General features: G+C 57.5%; 1 protein-coding gene across 7 annotated transcripts in view; it reads left to right on the top strand.

Moving 5' to 3' along the window:
- ASS1 (argininosuccinate synthase 1) overlaps window positions 1-22,269 on the top strand; it is a 50,674-nt gene that overhangs the window by 16,770 nt on the left and 11,635 nt on the right. For all 7 annotated transcript variants that reach the window (XR_009541458.1, XR_009541455.1, XR_009541456.1 and 4 more), the window contains exons 5-11: window positions 232-288; window positions 2,253-2,327; window positions 5,541-5,611; window positions 6,183-6,213; window positions 11,280-11,370; window positions 14,232-14,316; window positions 14,853-14,917. Coding sequence is in view for 3 of the 7 variants with exons in the window: in XM_060154060.1 (XP_060010043.1) it covers window positions 232-288; window positions 2,253-2,327; window positions 5,541-5,611; window positions 6,183-6,213; window positions 11,280-11,370; window positions 14,232-14,316; window positions 14,853-14,917 (475 nt within the window). In the remaining 4 variants the exon portion in view is untranslated. The remainder of the gene's footprint in view (window positions 1-231; window positions 289-2,252; window positions 2,328-5,540; window positions 5,612-6,182; window positions 6,214-11,279; window positions 11,371-14,231; window positions 14,317-14,852; window positions 14,918-22,269) is intronic.

Here is a 22,269-nt window from a genome sequence, read left to right as displayed (position 1 = left end):
TCTCCAGGAAAGCCCAGTCTTCATCTTTCAAACAGGCTCGTAGGACCCACCTCAGGAGGTTGTGAGGTTGGAGGTGAGCACATGCGGAGAAGGGAGCCACCCAGGGGGTCTGCCCGGAGTGGCTCTCGGGTGCATCGTTGAAGGTCATGCGGCATTGCCCCCGCCCCCGGCCCCGCCCCCCGCAACTGGTCCCTGTTCTGTGGCTCCTGACCGGCCCGTTCCACGTTTCAGGGGAACGACCAGATCCGGTTTGAGCTCACCTGCTACTCACTGGCCCCCGAGATTAAGGTAAGATGTTGCTCCTCCCCCTAGAGGGTGGGCGTGGGGGCTGAGGCCCCTGGGGGTGTGGGGCATGGGGTTCTGGGAGGTTCTCCAGACAGGGACCTTGTGGGTGGCGCCCTTCTTTCCCATGGAGAGCTCCCTTCACTCACGCCAACTGCAGGGTGACAGCACTCTGTCCCTGACCATTTGTCCTTCCCGAGACACTGCCCAGGTGCCTGGGCGGGTCAGGCACTGGAGGGAAAGATGAGGCTGCCCGTCCGCCAGGGTCCTCGCCAAGCCGGGTCTGGCTTCCCGGGTGCAGATTGGAACCATTCTGAGACACGATTGGCCAATATCTGGGCTGATCACAGCCCTCTCAGCCCCAGTGGGGGCCACCCAGCTAAGGCCCTCCCCGTCCCGGCTGCCTGAGCCGTGACCCCCGGGGTCTTGGATTCTCTTCTGGGATGGGAGTCAGTAGGATCAGGCCCCTGGGCATCCAGGGTGCGAGGCCGAGCCATGGAAACACACTAAATGCTACAAACACAAGGCCCAAGGGCGACCGCGGTTTTTCTAGTGGCCACGTAAAAAAAAAGAAAGAAATCAAGTTAAAAAGCAACAGGTGACATCATTTTACTATGGTTTATTGAACCCTATGTATCCAAAGTGGTACCATTCAGCATGTTATCGATGTAAAAAAATTACTGAGATGTTTTACATTCTTTTGGTACTAACCCTTTGAGACCCACTGTGTGCTCTGCACTTAGATGGGACCGGCCACGATTCGGGCCGTGGTGGTCACACGTGGCACCCGGGTACCATCTTGGACGGCACAGGCGGGCGTGTGTCCAGCTCCTTTGAGCCCACTTCGGGAGAAAGCTACAGAAAACGGGCCCCTCCCAAGCCCACAAGGGTCCCTAAGGGGTTTCATTTTTTTTCTTTTAAGTGGAACATCTTTCTCTGTCCCTTTAACCAGCCAGCAGCTGCTTGGGGGGTGAGAGTGGCCTGGAGGTGAGCGGTAATGAACTCTAATGATCTGTTTTGACCCCAAACACCAGGCGGCAGAGAAGCCCCCCGGAAGGTAGCTGCCTGTTGATGCTGTAGGCGGGTGGGCGTGAGGCCCTTCCCCGACCCCCATTCTCTGTTCCCCCAGCAGCTTGGGGGGCCAGGGTGTCCGGTTTCTGGGTCTTTGTCTGCAGAGGCCAAGACCATTGGTGGGATGGGGCTGGGGACAGGGCCCCGGGCTGGTCTCCAGGAGCTAGGATGAGGCCAGAGGGAGCTCCGCGCCCAGGCACTGCTCATTCCAGGCCTGGGGGACCCCACGCACGCCACTCTCATCAGCTTCCCAGCCCGGAAATCACACCGGCTTGTCCATCTAGGTGACACCCCCACCCCAATTAGGCTGCTGTCGGCAGAGGCAGGGGCCTGGCTGGCTCCACGGCTGAGCGGGAGATTTTGTTGGGGACTTGTCCCCAACCCCCCAGGCTGGTGGGATGAACTCGGTCCAGCTCCCCTCCTTTCCCCAGCCAGAGCAGCCCCGGGGGAGGGGGAAGGGAGGGGAGTAAGAGGGGTGGGCCAGGGGACGTTGCAGGTCGCATGGGCCTCACTGCCCCGCAGCAGGGCCAGGCGGTGTAGCTGCAGCAACGTGAACCCCTCCTTAGTCACCAGGGATGCGGGCTCCTGGCCCTCTGGACAGGGGTGCCATTAGGAAACTTGAGGCCTATCTAGTTCAAAGTCTCAGCTGGAGAGACTGAAGCCCAGAGGGGCAGGGACCCGCCTGGGGACGCACGGCCATTCTGCCACAGAGCTCGGGCCTCTCCAAAGCCACCCTCTAGGACGGCAGGCCGTGTCATTCCCCTGCCCACACCCCGTGGGGTACACAGAGCCCCCACCCAGGTGCCCAGTGGAGCCTCAGGCCCCTTACCAGAGCGGCCAGCTCTGCAGCTTAAAGCCAGGAGAGGCTGCCCGGGCCTGACTCCTTGCCCCATGTCCAGGTCATCGCTCCCTGGAGGATGCCCGAGTTCTACAACCGGTTCCAGGGCCGCAACGATCTGATGGAATATGCGAAGGTATGGCCAGACCCCACCATCACCCCGACCCTGGCCCAGTGCCCTCCAGGCACAGCCCTCCAAGGGGGTTGTCTGGGCCAGAGGCACGGGGCTGGGAGCTACCCTCCTCCCCGTTACACCTGTTCCCTGGGCCGGCTCCGCTGAGGTGTGGTCACTGCCAGGGGCATCTCCCGAGGGAGCCCCCAGTCCGCCGAGCAGGAGGGCGACGGGCCCCCTCTACTTCCTGTTCCAACTGCCACCTCTGCGGTGTGTGTCGCTCAGGGGATGGGCGGATGGGGGGTGTGGGCCCGGCTGTTGTGTGCCCCTCCGTTACCTAATTGTCCCCAGTGCTTTCCCAGGGACAGGTAGGCGCTCCGAGGGGCAGAGGCGGACAAAGACTTTTGTCGCGCCAGCCCTTTTGAAGTACAAGTTGCAGTAAACCATGTTAGAAGTTTTGCATCAGGATCCGTAGCCACTCCCCAGGGTACCTTTCTTTTTAGCGACTCAATGGCAGCCCTTGAAAAACAGCCTCAATCAGTCAGACAGGGGAAAGCAACCCCGTGCGCACACCAGAAAATTGCTCGGGGTTTTAAACAGCAGTCACCAGGGCTGGCTGTGAGCTCCTGCCGCGGCCAAGGGGCCGCATGGTAGGGGACACGGCGGGGACGCAGCCCTGCCCCTACCGCCAGCATCCCATTAAGACCTGGAGAGCTCGGAGGAAAGATCTCCTCTACCATCTGTTGTTTTATTATTAAAAGGGGAGTTTACAAGTGCAAGCCCATATGTTGCCAAACAAATTTTCAAATAGCAGAGCTATTAAGAGAACAAGGTTACAGGCTTTTTTCCCCTCCTTGGTCTCCTTGATACAGAACACGAAGCACGTTTTATCTCTAAGAGCGATGCATGGAGACCCCCGCCCATCTACATTCTTACGCCTGCAGTTGTGGTTCAAGAGGCCTGACCCATACGCTGCCCTTCATTTCCGTAGCTCCCAAACAAAAGCGGCCCCTGGTTTTTCCAGAAAAGATGAATTTCGGTGGTATTGTTGTCCCTCCTTCCCAGATTTTGGGGAGACTCAGCTACTGTCTCAAATAACCTTTTAAACAGGAAAGTTTGCCCCGGAGAGATGAGTCTGTGTCTCCGGCCACCGACCCTCCCTCGGAGGCTGGGATCAGAATGGAGCTCTCGGCAATCTGACCACATTCCAGGACGGAGGCAGTGTCCCTGCACCCGGGCAGTGACCAGAATGACAGAGCAGCAAGCAGACTCTGTCCAAAATTCAGAGCCAGGCAGCTGCTTCAGCTGAGACGGAAATCAATGGGGCTTTGAAAAGCCCTGCTTTCAGGATTCCTAAGTCGTCAAGGCCACAAGGTGCTGTTAGGAGACTCATCGGAAACGTGCATTAGCATCGCTTTCCACCTCCCCGCAAATCCGTCGTCCAAGGGAAAAACACTTAGAATCACCCCCATCCTTATCCCTGTCACCATAATTCTTTTAGAGCCAGTGTGCAAGGTCGGGGGCTGGAAAGCAGGGCAGTCTCCTGTGTACATGCTGAAGATGGTTTTGTTTTCTGTTCTCAATTGCATCCAGAATTTTCAGTGTGTGTGTGTTGGCGGGGAGCTCAGGATGGAGAGGGGAGGGGAAACAAATCTCTTTGGTTGAGGGACTATGTCTGGCATTTGTATATATCTCACTGCTGAGGAAGGGCTGCCCATCCTGTTCCTCCCTCCTCCGCCCCTTACCTCCCGTTCGCTCGGATGGAGCCCCAGTGGGAAAGAGGAAAGGCAAGAGTGTTTCCAAACCACCCCCCAGAAGAAAGGCTCCAGGGAACCCGCCTGCTGGTTTTCTCAGCCCAGCCCGGGGAGTCCTCTCTGAGGGGATTTCAGCCCATCTGGCACAGGTCCTGGTCCCCACACCTGGCCGCTCTACCTGGAGACGGCACAGGGCAAGCGTGTGGATTTGACTCTGGGCAGCTTCGTCTGCCGTTGATCGGCCTCTAAGTGAGGTGCTCCACTTGCCCACGTGGTTTGCATTGAAGAGTACGCAGATTTTAGGGTGGGTGTGGGCTGTTTCTTTTAAAAGGAGCCTCTGGGTAAAGCTTGACAAAAATCAAGAGGGGATAACCTAATTCATTTTGAAATTTTAAGGTTCTGATGACGGAAACAGCGGCTCCCTGGAGGAAGCCTCTAGAATCTTAGTTGTGGGCGTGAGCTGAGCCTGGGCAGAGCCCCATTAAGGGAGACGGGGCGATGCTGGTGGAGGCTGTGGGACCCTGAGCTGGCCAGGTTGGGGGACCCACCCAGGGGGCGAGGTGCTGAAAGGGGGCCTGGGAGGCGGAGCGGACGATCTCGCTGACTTAAAGGGGGCCCGGCTGGGCCACTCCGCTTTTGTGCCCGGTAAGCCCAGGAGAGGAAAGCAGGATGTAATGCACGTGCTGGGTCCAACCAGGTGTCAGCCAGGGCAGCACGGGGCAGCTCAGGAAGCCAGCCGCATCTTTAACCCGAAAGACCTTCCGAGTGTCACCAACAGCCTTTCAGGCCCAGGGTCTCCGGAGGGATAACTTTTCTCCTTGGACCAAGGCACGGATCACCTGGGAAGCAAAACGTAATCAGAACCAACAGGGAGGAGGGGGGCTCTTCCTTTTCAGGGCTGCAGAGAGATGTGTGTGGTGACTGCTGGGCAGTGGGGAGAAGCGGCCCCGGGAAGCGCCCGGCCATGCCCCGTAAACAAGTGTCCTGAGCGAGCAGCTCTCGTGGGCGCCTCTCGCTTCCTTGGGTGAACGTTAAGCACCTCTGTGGGTGCAGATGAGATCCATATTGGAAGTTGGGTCCATTCCAGCTCCCGGCTCATAGGGCCACGGTGGGGCTCAGCCGGTGGTGCTGGGAGACCCTCGGCACACTGCCTGGCACACTCTTAAGTGCTTCGGGGGGCACTTGAAGTATAGACTCAGAATCTTCTGGAAGAAACCTCCAAGGCCAGCATCCACTCCACAGCATCTCAGACACAGGGTCTTATAGTTTCTGCCTGGGCATGTCTGGAAATGGGCCCTCACTCCCTCCCTGAGCAGCCTGGGGGAGGGGAAGGAAACCAGGGGTGCGTCCAGGGCCTTGCCTGCATGGGAGCCAGAGGTTGGGGATGTCTCTGACCTTGAAAGAAAACCAAGGCAGCTGGGCCTGACCCTTGTGTCTACTTCAAGCTGCCTCACACCAACGCGGTGTTGCCTCTTACCTGCAGCGACATGGAATTCCCGTCCCAGTCACCCCCAAGAACCCGTGGAGCATGGACGAGAATCTGATGCACATCAGGTAAGACGTCGCCCACCTGTCCACTGCTCTGCTTAGCGTCAGTGGGCGCCTGTCTGCGTCGGGCCGGGATGTAGTGGTGGCCCACACGACATGCGGTCCCTGCCCTTACGGAGCCCGGGGGCCTCGAGGAGGACAGGCCACCTCATTCCCAGCTCTCGCTGCAGCTCTGCTGAGTGCCAGCCGTAGATAAAGGGCACCTGGCCTCGGCTGGGGTGTCAGGGAGGGCTTCTCTGAGCAAGTGGCATTTGAGGTTAGAACCTTAAGGATGAGGAGGGACCGGCCGGGGCTCCGGGAAGGGCATCGAAAGCAGAGGGAACAGCATCTGGGAACAGCCCTCTGAGAAGGCCCCCTGGATCTGGCGCCCTGAAGACAGGGAAGTGTCCCAGGCCCTCGCTTGTAGCCTGCAGCTCCCACGGCCAACTGCGGTGGCCCAGAAAGTTCCAGGCGGGCTTGGTAGCGGTTGCTTTGGCAGAGATAAAAGGACAGACCGGACTTACGTTGGGGGTAGGGCTGTCAAGGCTGTGTCCCTCTGCCCCCCTCCACTGACCCCCATCTTTCTTCTCCCCTACAGCTACGAGGCTGGAATCCTGGAGAACCCCAAGGTAATTCCCCATTTCCCCAAGCCGGCTGTCTAGCGGTGGCTGCCCTGTGCCGACACTGTCTGGTGTGTTTGTAGCCTAATTTGAAATTTCACGGGGGGCCGGGCGTGGGGCTGGGGCCGAGTCCGGCCTGTGTTCCCCGACCCTCCCCACCGGGCGCCCCGCCGCCTGGCCACTCCACACTGCGTTTTAAGATCCACCCCCTTCTCTGGTGCTCTTTTCCTAATTGCTGTTGGGATGAATAGGAGAAGGAAATATTTCAGGGCAGCATAGAGCCAGAGCGTGATTGTGAGACAATAAAGAAGCAATTAGGCAGATGAGACACTTGTGGGAGGGCCCAGCCTGTGCCCTCTCAGGCCGCTGCTGCCATCGGGGGAGGTGGCACAGATCAGAGCCTCAGGACCCATTCGTCTGGGCCTGTGCCCGCCTGCGTCAGGCCGCCCTGATGCCCCTGTCCCCAGCCTCCCAGGCTGGGCCTCGGCCGTGTTTGAAGTTTAGGATTTCTCTCCCTGGGGGGTTTTCCTTTGTATCTCCCCCCGCCCGCCGTGGGAGATGGAGGAGATCTACCCTGGGAAGAGAAAAGTCTCTTTGTCCCTGAAGGACTGTGTCTCCATTGCCCGGCTCAGCCCCCCTGCACCACCACCACCCCCCCACCACCCCCGGCGGGCGGCTGCTTTGGGGGTGGGGTGCTCGTCTGATGTTAGGGGAGAAGTGTGCTGGGAGGCCGGGTCTGGGGGGTCCAGGAAGACCAGCTGGAGTGGAGGAGGCTGGGTGCTTTGGGGGAGGTGGGGTGAGCTGGAGCCCTGCCTGGCCCCGGGTGGCTCCCCACAGGCACCAGGCCTCTTGGTCGGAGTTGGCAATAATATAACGCGAACCAGTGACCGTTTCTGGAGCCCGGCCTGGCATTGGCATTTTCCCCGCTCACTTTCCTCCGCTGCTGCCTCTGAGCCTCCTGGTTTCGTGAGTGAGGAAACTTGAGGCCCAGGGAAGTGACTCGCCCCGGGGCACCAGCTGCTCGGCAAGGGAGCAGGCCTGGTGGCCGTGTCGCCCCATCGCAGGAGTGGCCCTCCGGCCTCTGTGGTTCCCCAGCGACCCGCGCCTCCCTTCCGCACCCAGCTCAGCACAGCCGCGTCGCTCAGGAGAGCCTGCGCCTTCATCCCCTGGGGGCTGCCTGCCGGCCCCGGGCTTTTCCAGTTCATGCTATGCCGACCCCAGGGCACTCGGGCCAGCCACCCCTAATTAGGCAGTCAGCCAGTGCCGTGTGGGTGGGGGGGACGGAGGGGGCTGAGCGCGGCAGGCAGCCAGCTTGCAGGTGGGTGTCCCCCAGGCTCCAGGCCCGCTGGGCAACCATCCTACCGCTTCTGTAGCGGCCTGTGGCGCTCTCACCTCAGGACTGGGGGAGCAGAGCCAAGGCCAGAGGGGAAATCGCCTCTCAGGCAGTGCCGGGCAGTGCAGGTCCCCTCCCCTCATTAGAAATGAGGGTAGTGGATGGGTAAGTAAGCGATAAAGAGTGCATTTTTCAGGATTCTACCACCCAGTCAAGGTGGGAAAGTTAGTGCTTGGCTCCCAGAGATCTGAAACCTGGGTCTGAATCCTGACTCTGCTTCTATTGCTGTGCAACCTTGGGCTAGTTACCCAGCCTCTCTGAACCTCTGACTCTTTATGCAAACAGTGGTCAATCACAACACCTCTCTCCTGGGGCATCGAAAGCACTTGGCCTGTTCCTAGCACAGGGCAAGGCCTCAATCATGGAGCCAGGGGTCCTGCCCTCCCTCCTCAAGCCAACTAAGATTATTTGGGGAGGAAGGAGCCAAGGTTCCCTAAGGACCCCTCTCATCAGGCAGGAAAGGCTGGGCTGCGTGTGAGTCGAGGGGGAGACAACATTCCCGCTGAGAAGTGTAGGGCCAGGCAGAGGGACCCAGGGTCTGGCCCCTGTGGCCCTGCTTTCCCAGGCGGCTCCGCTGCAGGGTGCAGGCCAGGGGAGCCTGTTGTCCTCCCATTGCCACCAGTAGATCCCAGGAATGAGGGGGAAGCCGCTAGGGGCCCGGGGGCACTACTCTCCACGGTGGAGGAACCGCTGTACCCCGGGCAGCCCCGGGCCCCTTGGAAGGTGCTGGGGAGACAGAGCTTCAGGGAACCGGTGCCCCCTCCCCCTCTCCAGAAAAAGCCCGAGACCTGCTGAGGGGAGGGTTCGAAGGCAGATGGCGGAGCCATTTTCTGCCTCCATGAGGGCTGATTGAAGGGCAATGAGGCAGCTAATGCGAAGAAAGATAGAAATTTACTTGCTTTAACTTCATACAGCCCACAGTGAAAGAGTGCATTCAGTTGCGGGCCCGCCATATCTGATGGATGAATAAACCATTTGCAGCATCGATCATGCCTGTACATCATGGTTTAGTTCATGGGCCATTTGCTTTCAATTTCTCCTTCTCGGCCCTGTTTCATGCTTTCTTTCGCCCTCTCCCCATCCCCCCTCCCACTCTCTCTCTCTCTTTTTTTTCTTCACTCTCTTCCCTCCCCCAACACCCCCCCCCAAGATGACATTGGAAGTGAGCCCTCCCGCTGGGATGGATAAATAGATGTTATTGATACTCAGCAACAAACTATTTGTCATTTGAACTGGGCTTTTAGGAGGGAGAGTAAAAAGGAGGCAGGCATGCGCCACCTTGGAATGCAAAGCAAATGTCTCTTTATTTCTATTTAGTTATTTTATTTAATCGGTGCTGTCAGGGTGTCAGAAGCCTCCTACTTCCCACTGCAGAGAGCTGGGATGCTGGTCCCTCGAGGGCTTCCCACCTCCTCTCTCCTCCCAGTGCAGACATTCTCATCCTGTTCGTGGCTCCGTCAAGTGTTTGGGAACTGATGGGCCGGGCAGGCGCAGAACAGGTGGAGGTGGGGGGGGAGGCGGCCTCAGGTGGAGGCGCCCGGGCTCTCAGCGCTGGTACCTGCTTTGAGTTCAGGCTGGGCTGGACAGCCAGTGAGGAGCCCCGGGCAGGTGGGAAAGGAGCTCTGGAGTCCTGTTGGTCACCCGGAGGTCCCAAGCCCTGTTTCACTTTGCCTTATGGCCAAGGATGGCCCTCGGGCCCGTCTGTTCCCAACGAATGTGGAGGTCGGCAGGACCCGGTAGGGCCTGGGGAGCCGGGCATTGCTCTGAAACCAGCCTGATGCCCGAGCTGTCTCTAGCCACATCCCTGGTGCTGTTTCTTGGCGGAGCGGCTGGGAAACAGCATGGGGTGATGGAAAGAGCACAGGATAGGGATTCTGGGGTCCTCGGGGCTGAGTCCCATGCCGATGGGGTGGGGTGGTATGATCTGGACAAGCGGCTTCTTGGCTTTAGTTTTCCAACTGGTCCATGGAGGCATCGGGCTGGAGGTCCTTAAGGACCCTCCTCCTCCTTGGGTCTGTCTTGGAGGTCTGTTCTGGGTTCTTGTTCCTGCCCCACAAATGGAAACAGATGAAGGGATGCAGCTGGCCTCAAGCCACACAGCCCTTTGGAGGTGTGAGGGCTTCATCCATCTGAGCTCAGAAGTAAAGCTAGAAGGATCACCTGTCCCTGTTCGCCCAGGACTGGGGGGTTTCTCAGGGTATGGGAACCGGGATGGTTGGCCACACCCTGACATAGAACCAGCAAGCAAAGTGACCGCAGATGAGGGATCTGAGGAACTCCTGGCAGCCCCACCTCTCCTGGAGCAGCTCTTCTCGGAGGGTGGCATCACCAGGAGGCTGTCCCAGCAGTCCTGTCGCCAGGGCAGGTTACAGCGCACCAGGCCCTCTCTGGCATCTTCTCGGGTGATTTTCATGTCCAGCAAAAAAATATAAAAGTTGTCTATACATTTAAATTGTAAGGCAGTCAAAGGCAGGTATCATTTCCCCCCATTTTACAGATGAGAAAACCGAGGCTCGAACGGGTGAAGCAACTTGCCCAAGACCCCATAGCCTGAGGTCTCGACTCCTGGCTTTGGGGGTATTTGCCACCACTCTGAAATCCAACACATCATTGTTGAGGGCCTCGTGGGCTTCCTGCCCTGGGCCATGTGGCCCCCCACCTCCACACAGCATACAGGGTTGCACCTACAGTCCCCCTCCGCCTCTAGTTCTTCCTCCATAGGTGGGGTAACAGTACTTGACCTTCTTACCAAACGGGGCTGCAGAGAACACAAAGGAAGCTGCAGTTGCAAAGTGGCATGGGAATGTTTGCAGGGTTTTGAAAGGCAAGATTTAAGGGACTGCACTTCCCAGGATGTCCGCAGGTGGATAACAGTGCTGGGCCCTGGCCTGCCCCCTGGGACGGACTTGAGCAGTCAGGTCCAAAGGGCCCCGGCCCCCACCGTGGCAAGTGTCCAAGCCACAGCCTGGGGGCGGGGGTGGGGGGTGGGGGGCCGGTCAGGGCCTCGGGAGCGGGAGGCAGGAGGGACTTGGAGGGTTCCAGGCAGCCCGTGGCCCCTCCGCTGCTTCATCAAGACGAGGGAGAGGCCCGTTTTCCAACACGCCCAAGAAAAAAATATACATAGAGGTTGATGTGTTTTCAAATGGGTTTTTGCTTTGCTCTTCTCTTTTCTCCCTGTGAGTATTAACCTCGGGGACCCCGGGGACGGCTCTGCTCGCCAGAGCACCTGCTGGGGTCACGCGCAGTCATTAGCTTTGCGGTCACTGCAGAATAAACCCCAATTCCCGGTGCCGGTGCCGGGGAGAGCGTGTGCGCCCGAGCCGCTCCCGGGAAGCCCGCCTAGCGCCTCGCTCCCCCGAAGTCACGCTTTTCCTGCCTGACTGGCTCCTCCCGCTCTATTCTACCTCCAGCTGCGGGGGCGTCAAAGAAAAAGATGAGATCAAGTTGAGGGGAAAAATTGTCTGATTTCTTGAGCCCTTTGTTTCCCAGGCCCCTGGCAAGCGGGGCTGGCTCCGGGTGGGGGGCTGGGAGGCCCGCCGGACTGGCCAGCCGATGGCAAGCGCCAGCAGCGCCCTGGCTCTGGAGAGGGGCGCAGGGGGCTGCAGGCAGGGTGTCCGGGGGCCGGCATGGCATGGTTTGGCTCTGGTACACCGCCCTCCAACCTCTTTCTGTCTTTTGTCAGAACCAAGCGCCTCCAGGCCTCTACACAAAGACCCAGGACCCGGCCAAAGCCCCCAACAGCCCAGACATCCTTGAGATCGAGTTCAAGAAAGGTAGGTGCCCGCCCGTCGGGACTCCAAGGCGTGGACTCCTGGGGCCCTGGCTCTTTTCCCCTCTTTGCCCGGGAGCCTGGGCACGAGTCCTCTGCATCCCTCCTGTGTTCCTGGAAGCCAGGGTCCAGGCTGGGGCTTCAAATGTTCCCCACTGCCGCCTCCCCAGATGGCGTGATCTGTGGAAGCCTCCAGGCTTGGGAAGAAGCACCCTCTGCTGGTGTCCATCAGTTCGTGGGCACCAGGTCTGGAGGGAGCATTCTAGCCCCTGAGCAACCACTCGCCGACTGCTTTGGCCCTTTGGGCAAGTCACTCCACCTTCCTGGCCTCAGTTTCCTCATCTGTAAACTGGGGATAAAAGAGTATCCACTGCCTCGTGTTTTCATGGTATAGAATAAGATCTGGACGAGGTGTATCCAGCGCAGGGCCCTGCACCACAGAGGTGCTCAGCCAGTTATGAGTCTTACAGAGCCAGCCTCGGGGGCCCCCCCGACCCCATAGCTAGTCCTGAGTTAGCTGCTTGATGCGTCTCCCTACCCCCCATCCTGGGTTCAAAGCTGCTGCCACTCTTGCTTGTGTCCTGATCTCCTCATCTTGTCTGCTACCATCAAGAAGTGTTTGCTGGCCTGAACTGAGTGCCTAGCCTTGAGCCTGGCACCAGGGACAACCCCCTTGCCCTGAAAGATGGAGGGAAAGAAAGGCATGCTGGGTAATGGAAGGAGCGGGACCAGGTTCAAGGTGAGGGCTCGGAGTGTCCAAGGAGAGGACTTTTCCAGGAGGCTGCAGAAATCGGAGAGGCAGAGACGGAGGAACCAAGAGGGGGCGTGAGGGCATCCCAAGCCCAGGCAGGGAGGCTGGCCCTTCTGTGCACCAGGCAGCTGCAGGGAGGGAGCAGAGGGAGGGGGCTCTGCAGAGAGGCCTTTCCCAAGGCACCTCGGAGACGGAGGATGGGGAGGGCCAAGCAGGGGCCCGGATAGGTCCCCTGCTCTCACCTGCCAGTGTGACCTTGACAACCAGCTTCACCTTTCTGGGCGTCAGGCTCACTCGCCTGTAAAATGGGCCACAGAAAGGATGCTCGCAGGTGCCGAGCACGGGGTATGGAGTGAGGCGCTGGGAAAAAAAGCCTGTTGGCACTTTAGTAAACTGCCTCCTCCCGGCCTTTCCCAAGAGCCTGACCAAGTCATCGGGCATTTTCATCGCTCCCCCCGCACCCCGCCCCGCCGCTGTCAGTTCAAACCCTTGAATTTCATGCCCCCTGGGGACCAAAAGGCCCTTAGTCTAAGGTTCCTAAAGGTAGCTGGAGCACTAAGTCCAGCTTAGGCCCACTCTCTCTGCCCCAGGGCTGTGCTGGCGTGGGGCCTCTTTGGGCATCATCTCTGAGAAGACGGTGAGATGAACCCAGGCAGCACACCCCACCCCAGGTCCCCCGGAAAACTGGGAGGGCGGTGAGGGTGGGCAGGAGGCAGCATAGGGTCCTGAACACAGGCGCTGAGCCCGAGAAGAAACGTGATCCATTTTAATGATCTGGGGACTGTCTGGAAAAAAAAGAAAAAAGTAGACGGGAGGAACCCTCCTCGGCTACTCCCCATTCACTCTCTAGTTAATTTATTTGAAGTTTTAATCTAATTATTAACTATTTTAAAGGCTAAGAGGCTTTCTCCGGCAGCAGCACCAACAATGTCCGCTCCTCTCTGGGGCAGGCCCCATCCAAGGCCCCGCGAGGGCCATAATAGGACCCGGAGGGAGAGAAAGGGAGAGGGGAGAGGCGGGGGGTGGCGAGAGGGGCTTAAGGTTCATTATTGGGCAGACTTACATTTAATAGCAATTTACAACCAAGTTATAAAACCCCTGGAAATGGGGGTTAAGAATGGTGAGGCTGACAGCCCCTGAGCGCAGCCCCTCCAGGCGGCGCCCGGCTAATAAAGACTCGAAAGCCGCTATTGAGACCTGATTGGCACCCGATGGCCGGCCACATGGTAATGAGCTGGGCAGATGGGTGGGGGATTAGCCGCCAACTTTGAACAGCTTTTCTTTGTCACTGTTACAGCTCTCTTGTTAGTCCTCTAATACATTTATTGCTCATTTCACACCGCTCGAGAAAGCGCCCCTTGCTATTCAGAGTCAACCCCGAACCCACACACTGCCCCCCTCCAGCCACCCCCCCTGACTCGGCCCTTCCCTCCCCGAGCGGCTGCCTCCCTGCTGCCCTCCTGCCACCCCAGACCCAACTTCTCAGAATGCAGACGCCTCCAGCACCTTGCCTGCTGGCGCGGGCATCATTTCACCCCCGTCAATCAGATGGCTGTGTGCGGGTCTGGGGTACAGGGTTGGGGCTTGGGGGTCCGCCTGACAGACGTGGCCGGGGGCCGTGTGTGTGTGTGTGTGTGTGCGCGTGCGTGCGTGCGTGTTTGCGTGTGTGTGTGCGTGCGTGCGTGCGTGCGTGCGTGCGTGTGTGTGTGTGTGCTCAGCCGCACCTCAGCCAGGCGCTCCCCCCGCCCCGTAACTGGTGGGACAGAAGGTACCCCCGTTACTGCCTCGTAAGACAATGGTGGAGCGTGAAATTCAATTAGTTCAGGGCCTGGTTCCAATTTCACAGCCCCTAAATGCAAAAGGAGCAAAGAGAATGGGAAGGGTGGGGGAGAGGTTTTTATTGCATTTTCCCTTTCATTCTGGGGGGCTTTCTCTCCCCTTCTCTCTCCCCAGCAGGCCTCAACCTGCACAGGGCTTTTCAAGGAGTCATTTGGAGTCCATATCTGTCACATCCATTTAAGGCGTTTCGGGTGGAGGGAAGGGGCGGGGTAGCAGGCACAGGCTCGTCCGCTGAGCTCCAGCCACGGGCCCACTGCCCTCTCCTCCTGCCCTAGGGGTCCCTGTGAAGGTGACCAACGTCAGGGACGGCACCACCCACAGCACGGCCTTGGAGCTCTTCCTGTACCTGAATGAAGTCGCGTGAGTGCCCGCAGCCCTGCCCGGCCTCCTGGGAAGCCACCATGTTGGGCAAGCACCAGCCCGGACCACTGTGGGGGGGCTGATGGTCCCAGCCTGAGGCCGAGGGGCCAGGGAGGACAGGCCAGTGTCCCGCAGTCAGCCTCGGCACGGCCCCATAGCCATGAGGTCCTCTGGTTCCGTGGGAGAATCCTGGTGGCCCTCAGCCTTGGAAGGTAACAACCCCAGGGGTCTACTGCCCCCTAGGGACGGTCCAGAACTTCCAAGCTTTCTACTGGATCTGAGACCAGGGTAGAAGGAAAGATGAGCAGTGGATAGGGCTGGGTGCCACGTGAGGCCCAGGACAGAGATAAAGGAAGTTGCACGTTGAACTCGCTGTGTGTCCTAGGATAGCCCTTCCCTCCTTGGGCCTCAGCTTCCGCATCTGTCCAATGGGTGGTTGGACCAGGGGTCCTGGCTCACACGTCCTCTGAGTCTTGGATCCCGAGCTGGTGCCTGACGCCCTGCCTGTGACCCCGAGTGGCCGGTTCTCCCCACAGGGGCAAGCACGGTGTGGGCCGCATCGACATCGTGGAGAACCGCTTCATCGGCATGAAGTCGCGGGGTAAGTCGCTCGCCAGCCGCAGGCGCAGGCCTCGGCTCCCGGCGACCCCTGGCACCCCAGTCACATGTGGGCGTTGCTCCTCCCAGGCTGACTTTGGGCGAGTCCTTTCACCCCGCCAGAGTGTTTCCCTCCTGGGACTGATGTCTGAAGGCATCACGAGAAGAGCTGTCCCAGGAGCAGGGAGAGGCTCAGAGGAGAGAGGAGACGGGGGCCAGGCCTGGAGGTCGTGCTCTCCTGTGGCCCTGGGGCGGGTCGGCCAGGCTTAGAAGCAGACCGTGCAGGGCTGATTTCGTGGTCATTAAGGCTGCGTTGACGAGGCCAGCTGGCCTGGTGGGGTGGGAATCCCGCCAGGGGTGGGCGCTGTGAGCCAGCCAGGGCCTGAGGGCCTGTTCCAGGGCCTGGCAGGGCATGGGGGCGGGGCTCTGCCTTGGTGCTGGGTGGCTGCCACCTTGGCTAAGCTGCCCGGCCCATATCCACCTCTGGCTGGGCCTGGAGGGAGGATAGGCTGGTCCCCAAGCAGGAGCTCTGTCTCCTCCTAGTAAGCAGAGCCCCATGGGTCCCTATGGGTCACTCATCGTGTTGTCTGGACCACACCCTCCCCCCATCCACATGAGGGGATCTCCTGTTCCCCAGTGGTAAAGCAACGCCGCGTGCTTCTGGACTTCAAGATGGAGGGGCAAGCTTTCAGCAGTCAGAGTCCCTGGGTTGGGCACTCGAGTCTCTAAGCACCGGGGGTGGGGTTGAGGCCTCTTGTGTGGGCAGGTGTTTAACTCGCTTTGCTTAGGGTCAATTTAGAAGGATGACAGCCAAATAAAGCCAGGCCAGGGTATAGCCATGGCCCTTTGTCTTTCAGGGTGTTTTTACTAAGATTCTAAACTCCAAAGAGAGCCGATGGCTGGATTTCAGCAGTTAGAAAGGGCACTGGTCGGGAGGCAGGATGCTGGGGCTTTCATGCCAGGTTCGCTGTGTCTTGCTAGATGACCTTGGACTTGTTCTCTCTGGGCCTCAGTTTCCCCAGGTGTAATGCGGTAGGCATGGGGATGGGAACGGGATCATTCTGGCTCTGACCTGTTTGAATTTATCTCAAAAGGGGAGGAAGGAAGGAAAGTGGCTTTCCCTCTTTCGTGTGTTGTTTCCTCTTCGACACACATATACTCTGTGAGAAACAACCTAATTGAAACTCTCTCGGGAAGGCCTTGTGGAGGACAATATTACTAATTAGCTGCTCCCTTTTATCCTCACTTACCTTTGTATCTTACCTATATTAACATCTGATTAAATGTCGCTTTGTCTCAGTCTGCCCTTGGGAGCCAGCACAATGCAAACTATGCAAGGCAGACCCTGGAGGGACCTTGGGGAGCCAGAGACCAGCACCCTCGTTTTACAGGCAGGGAAACCAAGGCTCGAAGTCACAGGCACCAGGACCAGGACTGATGTCCAGACACAGAGAGGCATGGAGTGGAGGGCTGAGAGCTTGAACTCCGCTAGATCGGGGTTCTAGCCCATGTGTAATAGCAGGAAGTGGCCTAGGGGAGGAACTTCATAGATGGCAGCAGCCCCGCAGGGATGCTGAAAGGGCAAAGGCAGCCTATGCCCTCTGGGTACCGTCCGAGTGGCTCAGAGATGTCCACTCTGCGCCTGTTGTCACGTCCCTCCCACGCCCAAGGCAGGCATCACTAATTGATTGTGGATGTAGATGAGTGCTGCTGACCATGGAAAGATAAGGGCTGGCCTGAGGTCACTCTGAACTGGCACGCAAGTGAACTTGAACGGAAGGAGGTAGTCATAAAGGCGCGAACTGGGCTGATCTGGGAAGACATCCTGAAAGAGGTGGCAGGAGAATAGGCTTCAACTGGTAGAACGTGGAACAGAGTGGAGTGGGAGCCTTCCAGCAGGAGTGGTAGAGAAGGTAGGAGGAGCCCCAAGTGGCCAGCTGGGTGGTGGGTTGGGTCTGAGGCTGACTGAGCCCCTGGAGACCTTGGGAAGGCACATTGAAGGGCACAGGCCAGGCCCTGTTTACCACCCTTGACTCCCCATCTTGGCTCCATCACCGTTGGGAAAGCAACATAGCCTCTCTGAGCCTCAACTTCTTCATCTGTGAAATGGGCTGTGTGCAGATCAGAGACCTGTTGACCCATAGCAGGAGCTGTGCCTGGATGGTAGACTTCCCACCTTTTCCCCAGAACTGGGGGCGTCATCACCACTGAAGGTGGGAGTCACGAGATTAGCACTCGGTTCCAACTCCCTTGGCTTCTGACCACCCACCTGAGGAAAAGATTCCTGGAGCACAGCCCTCACTCTACCCAGGTACTGTGTGTGTACCTGTGGGGGGCTGTCCCTAAAAGCATAGACTTTAGCCTGAGCGTGGTACAGTCTTTGGGGAAGACAACCAGGGTTCTAAGTCCCAAGAACTTGCTGTGTGACCTTAGGCAAGTTGCTTTCCCTCTCTACGGCTCTCACCAACAGAGATGGGCACACTAGGTGATCTCCCCATCTCCCTCTGGAAGTTCTAACTTGCCTATTTTCTGACTTGGGTTGGGGGGTGAGAAAAGGAAGTTGCTTCATAATTTTAGGGGGAGGTCTTGTTTTTTATTTCTCCCAATAATTCACTGTGAGAAAGAAAGGCAGGGGGTCGGGGCAATAAACGAGGACGAAGTGGATTCCCCCACAGGTCTACGGTCACGGTCATGGGAGAAGCTGTTAATTGTCAATTATATTGAGGGCGCAGCAGGAAAATGCTATTGTCTGTACCTTGGTATACAAGGGGAAAATGTCATTTGTATTGATTTTACAAAGCTCGCAATTGAAATTCGTTAAGGGCTTGGGGGTTTTGGGGTGGGAGTGGGTGGCGGTGGATGGGTAGGAAGTTGGGTAGTGCTAGTGCCCTGGGTCTGGGGTGGCCGGGTCGGCAGCACTCGGGGCCATGGGGTCAGCGGGCGGGGGGCTGGGGAAGCTGCAGATGGAATAGCTTTCGCTGTATTGTGGCTGTTCACATCGTCATTATCACATTATCTTTTTAACTCTGGAGGGGGGCTAGTTAAGTGAAGTAAATGTAATCAGTGGGGGGGAGAAGGGGGGCAAGGAAGGCAGGAGGGAAGCAGGGAAGGAGGCAGCACGGGTCCTTCCCTCGCCTTCTCTCCGGCTGGTTCCTCTCCTCCCGGCCCTGCCCTGTGGGGCTCACCCCTGCCTGCCGCCGACCCCCTCCGCCCCCTCCTCACTGCCTGCTTTCTGTTCTCCCCTCCACTCCCCCCTTTCCTCCACCCTTCCCATCTCTCTCCCACTCTCCCGTCCTCCCTCACTTCCTCCTCACTCCTCCACTTTCTGGCTAAGAAGGAACAAGGGTTGCCGCCCACCTGTCCAGGCCTCCCAGAGGCTCCACTCAGATGGAATGTTCCAGAGTGGAGGGAGACCTGTGAAGCAAAGGTGTTTGCATTCCCAGAAGCCTGGAATGGCCAGACTCAGAGGCCTACCCTGATTCCCAGGATGGGGCCTGTGGGGTTCCAGGAGCATAGAGGATGGCTAGAGCCCCACTGGGACTTGCCTCCCCCTCACCATGGCAACCGCCTCTATCCTTGGCCCTGGTACCTAAGAGGGGAGCCCTTGGGCTCCAGCCAAGCTCCCTTCCCCTGGCCTTTCCAAATCCCTCCCTCTGGATACTGCTTTCTGAAAGGATCAGAGGCTCTGGTCCAGGTGCCCTAGCCCCCAGCTCCGCCCCTGACCCCCAGCCGAGTTGGCGGGTCCCACTCAATTCTGCCAAATTGCTCGATCTGGGCTAACCTGGCAGCCTCAGGAACAGGTGAGAAGGATTTAAGCGGTGGCAGCTGTTTTGGTCCCCACCTCTTCCTCCTTGGTCCACTCTCCCCCAACCTCGGCCACCCCCCAGCTCCTCGCCCTTCTTCCCCACCCGCTCCTTGGCAGTAATTACGGTGTGATTGAAGCTGCTCCACGGAGAACCGCTGACACCTCTGTCTTTTTCCTGTAAACACGGAGAGATGAAAATAGACACTTGAATCCGCTGTGCGTGTCACTCCGAAGATGTCTGCTGTCTCTTCCACAGCGACACCGAGACTCACCTGTCATTTCCTCCTTCTTTTTGCGCAGTGGTTTGTATGCCGGCTGTCAAAAGCCCCAAATCCATCGTCTTTTAGCATCAGGATTCTGTCACTGGTTTTTTTAAAGTTATTTCCTTTTCCAGAAGAAATACACAGAAATCATCTGTACCCCCTACCCCTGTGGAGAGGAGAGGGAAGATCTTTAAGATACACACACACACACACACACACACACACACACGTACACACACACACCACAGCAGCAACCTGAAAAAACAGGCTTTTTGATCAGTCACAATTAACTTTAACACCTTCTAAGAAAAGGAACAGGAATATTAACTGTGCTGGTGTGTTTCACAGCTGCGGCATTTCTTCTTGCCTATGACTCTTCCTGCGGCAGCCTTGGAGGGTTGACAGCTGTGAGGCTGGTTCTGAGGGCTCAAGAATGGGTGACTCTGCCTGCCAGGCACTCTCTGCTCTTTTTCTGGGGAGCCTCTCAGGTGGGGCAGTAGCGGGGGCCCTAGGGCAAGCATAGCTCTTCCTCAGTGGAAAGTATGGATGTCCTCTCGCCCTGCAAACCACCGGTGCTGTTCCCTGTCTGGACTGCGGGGAAGTGGTGCTAGCGAGCTGGTTGCAGTGTTCCAGAGACAAAACCACCAGTATGCACTGGGGGTCGGTGTCTGGGGGCCCACCTTCAGGCAGGTCTCGGTGGAAGTTAGAAGGAAAAGCAGCAGACACTTGCAACATTCTCCTTTTCCGGACAGGTGGCCGGGGCCTCAGAGGGGAGTGAGGTGGGCCAAGGTCACATAGCAGAGCTGAGCTGAGCACTCTCCGTAAAAGTATAAGTTGCGAGAGACTTCTGGTCTACAGCTCCGGCCCTACAAATACACCTTGCACCCTGCCCACAGCTGGCCAGATGAAGACAGGAGAGCAGGAGGCAGCTAGGTTCTCCAGGAGCTGAAAATGAGGAGGGCCCCTGCTACTGGCCTGCCGTTGTGTGTACCAGCGTAAGGAAGGCTTTGAAAGTTTCTGAGTTTTTACAAAATGTGGCAAAAGTAATGAGGGGGAAGCAGAAGGCCCATTTCTAGTCCAATCTATATTGAGTCCTTAGTATATACTAGGATGAGAAGACAAATAGGGCTTTGTTCTTGTCTTGCTTCTGGTGGCTCTTGGTGATAAAGTTTATGGGGTAATTGAAAACTCGCTCCTTTCGCATTGTGGTCATTTCTGCCATTTTGGGGGAGGCAGATATTTTCAAAAGTTCTGCACATCTCTGTCTTTGGAAACACACTGCTGAAGCATCAGGCCTTTCTCAGTGACCTGGGGCCATTGGGAGCCACTTGTTGGTGGCACCATGCTGTCCCCACAAGGAGCAGCCTCAAATCCTGTGCTGAATTCTTGTCTGCTTTTCATAGTTTCTTTTGTGTCCCCGCACCCCCCCCCCCTCATGCTGTCATTTTCTCGGCCACCCGTCTGACTCCAACCCCATCAACCTTTCTAAGCCCTTTCTGGGTTGTGTCTCTGAGCCGTTTTGCAGAAGTGGGTGACGGAGCCTGTCTGAACCATGTTTATAAGGGTAACGACGAGGCCTAGTGAGGGCCTGAGGAACTCCCCAGAGAATCGAGGGCTTGGGCCTGGTGCATAAGCTTGGGGATGTGGGTGTTTTCCTACCGGGGGGGCATTTACTCCCACAACTGATTCAGGACAGCAGAGGTGGCCCAAGAGCTGCGGCCACACAAGTGAAACAGGACAGGCACATGGTAATCACATCAGCTCCTGGTCTCTTTGATGTGCATGTCCCCCGAGACCAGGACATCAGGGGTTTGCAGAAGAGAGACTCACCCCCCGCCCCTGCCAAGAGGCTCTTTTCCCCTAGGGAACACCTCGGAGCCTTGGGAACAGCCCAGGGTCTTCCTCGGCCACAGCGCCTCAGACCTGGGTGTCCTTTTCGTGCCTGGTGAGCGCTGGATCACTTGGCAAAGGCCCTAAGAGGCAACCTGGAGCAGAGATGGAAAACCTAGATGCAGGTTCCACTCCCCCTGGGCAAGTCATGTCCCTCCCCCGGGCCTCTGTCTTCCCATCTGTGCAATTGGTATGTTGGGCCAGATTAGCATTTTAAGGACTGCTTGGTGGAGCCCAGGGTTTGCAGAGGGGCCTCTGCTCCCCACAGTGGGCCATTGTTTTCGATCGTACATGCCGAGCTTCCACCTAAGACTGTTCGAATACAGCATTTGCAGCTAAGTTAGGGGAACGCAGGTGATCCTCAAGGGCCCTGACATTCCTGTGGTTCCCAGACTTAAAGATTAAAGACCAGAGAAGTTCTCTAGGGCGAAAGTTTCTGGCTACTCACATCAGACACAGTCTTGCCCGTGTCCCCTTTGGACTTCAGAGTGGAAACAATCTCCTTTCTGGTTTTGGGGTTTTTTTAAAGCATTTTTCTAAATTGTAAAATATAGAAAACATAAAGCTTACCATTTTAACTGTTTTGAGTGTACAGTTCAGTGGCCTTAAGCACAACATTCACGTTGCTGTGTAACCATCACCACCCCCATCTCCAGAGCTTCTTCATCTTCCCAAAATGAAGCCCCGTTAAACACTAACTCCCCATTTCCCCTCCTCAGCCCCTGGCACCCAGCATCCTACTTAGTTCCTACGAATCGGACTCTTCTAGGAGCCTCACGTAAGTGGGACCACACAGTATTTGTCTTTTGGTGACTGGTTTATTTCACTGAGTGTCCTGTCCTCAGGGTTCACCCATGGTGTAGCGTGTGTCTGAACGTCCTTCCTTTTTAAGGCTGAACGTTTCATTGTACGTAGTTATCTCACTTTGTTTCTCCACTCATCTTTTGATGGGCATTTTGGTTGCTTCCACCTTTTGGCCCTTGTGAATAATGCTGCCATGAACCTGGGTGTACAAATCCTTTCTGTGGAAAGACGATGGCGGTAAATTTTGAGGATAACTGAAAACTTGCCCCTTTAACGCTGTTAGTGTTATGTGGTGGGAAGAAAGGGACTTGCGGGGGTGGCATTTGTGGGGATGGGGCGGTTATTAGCCCTCCATCAGGACAGCAGACACGGGGCAGGTTTATCCAAGGTGCTCACCTGAACTTGATTCACGAGGCTGCACTGCTGCGAAGAGGGAGCCCGGCCATGTGCCCGGGGGCCATCCTGCCTCTTCGAACCTTAGTGCCCCCAAATCTGGGGTGGTGCTGCTTACAAGACCTTCCTCTCAGGGCTACACCCAGCCAGGGCCAGGCGCCCCTTGTCACTTGGAGACCATGCAGTTCAAGCAGATTTTTT

Source organism: Lagenorhynchus albirostris, chromosome 7, assembly GCF_949774975.1.
Source record: "Lagenorhynchus albirostris chromosome 7, mLagAlb1.1, whole genome shotgun sequence".
In the NCBI taxonomy this organism is placed as follows: domain Eukaryota; kingdom Metazoa; phylum Chordata; class Mammalia; order Artiodactyla; family Delphinidae; genus Lagenorhynchus; species Lagenorhynchus albirostris.
This window is presented reverse-complemented; position numbering and strand designations above follow the sequence as displayed.